The 5,783-nt window shown below is 36.2% G+C and overlaps 1 protein-coding gene across 2 annotated transcripts; it reads right to left on the bottom strand.

The window, feature by feature from the left end:
* Nucleotides 1–858: 858 nt before the first annotated feature.
* On the bottom strand, nucleotides 859–5,302 carry LOC107822267 (uncharacterized). Of its 2 annotated transcripts, none has more exons than XM_016648793.2 (4): nucleotides 5,086–5,302; nucleotides 3,460–3,584; nucleotides 1,903–2,098; nucleotides 859–1,671 (listed from the first exon to the last, which is right to left on the bottom strand). In XM_016648793.2, exons 1-4 carry the CDS (start codon nucleotides 5,185–5,187, stop codon nucleotides 955–957), a joined length of 1,140 nt encoding a protein of 379 aa, XP_016504279.1. In that variant the 5' UTR covers nucleotides 5,188–5,302; the 3' UTR covers nucleotides 859–954. The 2 variants fall into 2 exon arrangements, with proteins under 2 accessions (XP_016504279.1, XP_075089488.1); XM_075233387.1 differs by lacking the exon at nucleotides 5,086–5,302 and adding an exon at nucleotides 4,016–4,491.
* Nucleotides 5,303–5,783: the final 481 nt, after the last annotated feature.

Raw genomic sequence — 5,783 nt, 5'->3', positions numbered from 1 at the left:
CCATAAGATGCTGTGTGTAGGAGTGTTTTTTCCCATGTGATGCTTAAATGGCTTATATCTTTTGACATGCTATGGCTGTTCTAATACTTATATTATGTTAGCTGCTTCCGCTGTGATTTTTCTCTTTCTTTTCTTTTGTTTAAGACATATCACTTTTGTGTGCTATGTTGGACTTTTGTCTTCTTTAACACTGAATCATCGACCAATGTAATTGGGTTGATATACATCTGAATCAGTTACATTATTTGGCTTGGCAAGCAGTATTCTTTAAGATTGGTATATTGTCCACGCGAAGCTTCACGCACTATCTTACTTTGTCAAGTAGAATCAATCCAGTTCCCTGCTAAAAAGTTTGAGGGTTGATACTCTGCTCCACTTCCTGGGTTATTTATATCTTAAATTGAAAATTCCAGTTCAGCGCCTCCCTCAGAGCTCCATTCTGTTTGAGGGTTAATACTCTGCTCCACTTCCTGGGTTATTTATTATCTTAAATTGAAAATTCCAGTTCAGCGCCTCCCTCAGAGCTCCATTCTTCATATAGCAAGTGATGTAGCGAATTAGAACTGGTCTAAAATCCATATTAAGATAAGAATTGGTTAGATTTAATGTTTTCATATTGATCATCTTCATTAATTGTCAATCTCCAAGACCATTGTGCAATTGACCATTACCATTATGAGATTGTTAAAGCCTTATAAAAGCTCAAGCTTTAGGGCAGATGGTAACTTCATACACCAAATAATATGCTGGAAGTTGTTTCCATACAATACAACCACAAAATCATCAAATGACAAGTCCAAAAACTCTCCAACAATTGCTATTCTTAAGAAGAGTCGAAAGAAAACCGATAAAAACAGCTTCAGTTAATATGTGGATCCACCTTTTTATTTAATAGATGAAACTACACAAGAGTACCTTTACTGAACCATATACATCCTTATACATTCATAAATTTCAGATCTCTCCAAGTACCTGATCCTTTAAATAAGTAGCAGAACTGCAAGTCTTTACTCTGGCAAAGTTGCACAGTTTTCCAGAAGCTGCCAATAATAGTAATGGGACGGAAAGGAAGAGTACCAGCCAGGATCCCAGTGGTAACATTGTCATGATCATGCTCATGTAGGAGACAAAATACATAAATATTGTCGTCTGAGTCCACAGTTTCAATGGTAAACTGCGCAGAATGGACATAACAATAGCTAATGACGCTACAAAACCTGTTGAATTAAATAATATGAATGGAGAAGTAATGGACGAATCTCTTATACATTGAAGCAGTCGACCTGTATTATCACCGTCAGAGATGTGATTAGCCGTGGCAATGAAGTAGGGCAAGTGAGAAACTGCTGTATAAATTACAGTAGCTAATAGAGTAGCCACAAGTAATAGAACACGTTCTTCCTTTACATTGAGGGCAGCATTGCTATTTAATCGTGATCTCCCCTTCTCATTCCAGGAAGAATCTACAGCAGAGCAGTTGCAGTCATTCTTTTCTAGGTCTTTGAACTTGCCAACTCCAGCCAGCTTAGGGATCTTCTCTGCTGTCGTGTTGCTATAACTAAAAGGAGGTAGATGACGCAAGCATTTAAAAGCGTTAGCTATGTACGATCTGAAAGCACCGACACCCGAAAACTTGGTGACTTCTGGCTCACCAACACGTGCCAGCAAATTCTGCATTGATACAAATGTGTAAAATATGAGTAGCTTTCTAAGGTAACTAATATAAATTCCCCACCCCTCTACTTACTAGTTGCCAGAACACACCACCCTTTTTATATAAATCAAGAAAAAATCCCCGCAGGAGTAATAAGAGTGAGAAGAACCACCACAGAAACAAAAAAAAAATTATTTATGAAGCAGGAAACTGAGCAACAAATCTTTCCAGTAATAAGGTGCATCTACCTTCTCAAAAGGCCCATGGTACATCAAGGCAAAAGGAGGATGACACAAAGAAGCAAGATTGTCTTGAACAGCATCTGTTGTAGGAGTAGAACGTTTCTCTGCCTCCAGAACTCCAGGACACTTCATTTCCTCCTCAAAGTTGCAGGAGGGAGCAACTAATCGAGGTTCACGTGATGAACCTCCCACTCCCGATGAACTAAAGAACACAAGGAAATCAATTCAATACAAGGATACAAATGGAAGGGTTAAAAACACCCTTTAGAAAATCAAAATGGCAAAATAGTATAGATTAGCAATGCACACAACCGCTAGTAATCTTTGTCAGCAAATTTCAATAACTAAGTGCATGTACAACTAGGCCGCGCTCCAGAAATTGCAAAAAACAGTCTTGTCAAAAGCGAAAAGCGCAAAAAAGCACTAAAACCCTGCTGGGACTTAAAGCACAATGCGCACTTAAGGCGAGGGCTTGACCAAAAAAACGCAATAAGGAGAAAACTGCTTAATATGCAAAGATATGAAAAGATAAAGTCATACTTAAGTCTTAATATGAAAGCTAATCCCATACTTAAGTGTTAATATGAAATTCTAAACCATACTACTTCTAATCACTAATATAATCATATTCTTCTACGTAATTTTCCTCAGAAGGGTGACCCTCATTGGTATCACTCGACTTATAGCCTTCACGAAAGAGCCATACCATTTGTGAAAGAGGTATGATAGTTGAGTTGTTGGCACTGAGAGAACAATGAATGCAGTTCATAGTACAATTTGATCGCATCACAACCATTATAATGAAAAGAGAAAGACATGAAGAGGAAGAAGAAGACGACAGTAGGTTTTAATCTATGAGCAACATCAATTATTCTGAGTGCCAGATATCTATAATAACGAGGAAACACATTTTTCCCTGGATAAATATCTATGTGAGGGAACTTTATGATGCCTCACATAAGACAAGAATGTAGAACTATTCTTGTGCAACATAACAAGCAGAGAACTAGAAACCTGAACCAGCAACCAGCTTGATCCTTATTGCACTTTTGAGAAATTCTATTGGGCAAATGCATATTATCCATATGTAGAAGAACAAAGCTTTGAACATTTCGTTTTGAAAAGAGCTTGTGCTGAAAAGCACCAGGTTACCCTAAAGTCTCCAAGTTAGTTGTGGCTGATGAGTGTTGGAAGTGTACAGTCAAGACATGATTTCTGGAAGAAACCATATCCTCAAACCCCCAAAAGTTGAGTGGAGATGCACAATATTAAAGCCAGAAACAATAAGAGGGAAAAAGATTGCTCTATCAAACGTGAGGAATTGGTGTGATGGGAATAATATGGAGAGAGAAAAAAACTCTAAGAACAGTATAACTTTGTTTTGATTCAATTTGCTTGAATGAGAAACTAACAAACACAAAAGGCTCACATATAGACAACCAGAGTACATTAAGAAGCATGAGAAGTAGAACAGGTAAAAACAAAAATTGAAAGATACAAAAAGTAATTAAAAAAGACAAAAGAATTAACTAACATAGAAAGATCACAGGGTATTAAAAATACCTCAAGCTCCGATCACCAAGAAGTGCATCATTTCCCAATTGTGAAGAATTAACAGATGCTGCTGCCCCACCCTCATTTCCGATGTAGGAAAGCTGAATTGCTTCCTCAAGATTCCAACTTGTTACCTGCCACACAAAATATTTACAATCCACCTTATAGAAACTAGGCTCAAAACATTACCAAAGTGGAGAAAAGTCATCAATTCTGCATAGGCCCCTGATGGAAACAGGATTCAACAAGAGCCAACAAATAGCCAAAATCAAGCAAAGGTCAATGTCATCAGTAGCAACAAAACCCTCTACCTACCCAGAATTTCATTACCTGCTTACTTACCCACCCATCGACGTATTACCAATACATAAAATAAATGTCTCTCCACACCCCAACAACTAAAAAGATCACAAACTAAGTTGTCGACAAAGCTTGAGAAAATAAATTTGTGTGATATAGCGTCAGAAGGCCAAAGAGCTCAGCAAAACTGTTCCGTCCTGTGTGTGTTGCGTTCTATGGACAGAAAGGAAATCCAGATGATTTGAGGGCAAAGCTACTACTGTACATTGGATGAAATACAGATTCCTGTGTCTGCTAGCCTTTTGGTGCAAATTTCAGATGGGTATGAAATTCGCAACATGATAGATTTCATTAGCTCACTACAAGAATAGAATCTTTAGTTCAAAGGTTATCCCCTTCTATTGTTTCATCACAGGGGAATGCACAGTTTTGTACCGGCTAATCACCATCTTGGTTTTTGGTTTTATTCTATTAATAACATATTTTATTTACTGATAAAGAAACAAAGGGAAGGGCTCAATTAATATAACAGCAAACAAAAGTACAAAGTCTAATGTACAAGTCTCATCCATCTATTTCCTGTGCTAAAAGTTGAACATGCTTTGCCAAACAAAAAGAAACCCCAAAATTCATTTAACTTCCACAAGATTGACATCATCTCATATTCTAGTAACAAGATAGAATGTAAAATTGGACATACATCGTGATTCGTGACATAAAATCTAGGCCCCAAAGGGGCTAAATTTTCTATTATTCATAACTGTTATGTCCGGACCAGGTTGTACGCACCTCAACTACTCCACATGCATCCTTCCACTAGTACATGCCCCAAAGTCTTAGGTGGCTGAGAAGTAATCAAGCCATCCCTTCGGTGCAAAGCTCAAATCTTTTATTTTTTAATAAGTAAATTCTTTTTTATAAAGCTTGGATCTTTAAATCAGAAGATTTAAATAAAAAAACCCGAGAACAAACACAAAAGCTCAAAAAATTAATTTAATTTCTCAACACGATAATGCCCAAAAAAATACTCTTTAACTCCAACTTTAAATATATAGTAGAGAAAAGGTTTGATACAAATATATAATCATGCTAGCACACTACTCTCTTTAACACCCGAACTAATACCTACAACAACAACAACAACAACAACAACAACAACAACAAACCCAGTTTGATCCCAACCCGAACTAATACCTAGTTAAAAAAATTAAAACACGCACACACTGAGAGTACATCCACACACATAATTAGAACTTAAATCCTGGATATGCTACTATACATAAAGCAAAAAATCATACATAGTGATATTAAAAAAAAAGGAATATTTTTTAGAACCTGGAGGAACTGTCGGGCAGTATCGGCGGTTTGACCAACGGTGATTTCAAGGAAAGACGAAACTAACATCTGCTGGTCCATCGCAGAAATTACGCCGTCCATTGCTTCTCTCCTCTGAGTGTTCCGGCTGTTAGTTTTTGTAGAAAGAGCAAGTTGAAACCCTAATTCTGATGAAGTTTACTCTCTGTAGATTTGTTTCCACACCGCACCCACTGATATATATATATATATATATATATATATATATATATATATATATATATATGAGTCTGAATCTATTAGTCCACTGAGTTTTGTTCTAATTACAGAAAGCTCCTTTCTAGTTTTTTTTTCTCCATACCATTGTAAATTTGTAGGAATAAATTTAGGCAGAATAACTAAAAGCCATCCTATATTTGGCAAAATTTAATTCAGTTGACACTAAATGTTATGTTGTTCTAATTACCCCCTGAATTTGAATATGTGTTACCATTTACTATCCCATTGACCTCACATAATGGAAATTTTTGTGATACGTGGCAATTTTGAAATTAAATACATTTTTATCCTTTTAAATTCGTTAACTTTTTATCATCTTTTACGGACAAGATTTGTTTATAAACATGAATAGAACTCTATTATTTGGTCTAAAAGATTTTATCTAACTAAAAATAATAGAGTTTCAAGTTTCAACGCGTTTTTGTATTCTAATTTGACTC

The sequence above is a fragment of the Nicotiana tabacum genome, chromosome 16 (genome assembly GCF_000715075.1).
Source record: "Nicotiana tabacum cultivar K326 chromosome 16, ASM71507v2, whole genome shotgun sequence".
Taxonomy (NCBI): Eukaryota; Viridiplantae; Streptophyta; class Magnoliopsida; order Solanales; family Solanaceae; genus Nicotiana; species Nicotiana tabacum.
The sequence above is the reverse complement of the archived record's forward strand: the minus strand, read 5'-3'. Positions and strand labels throughout refer to the sequence as shown.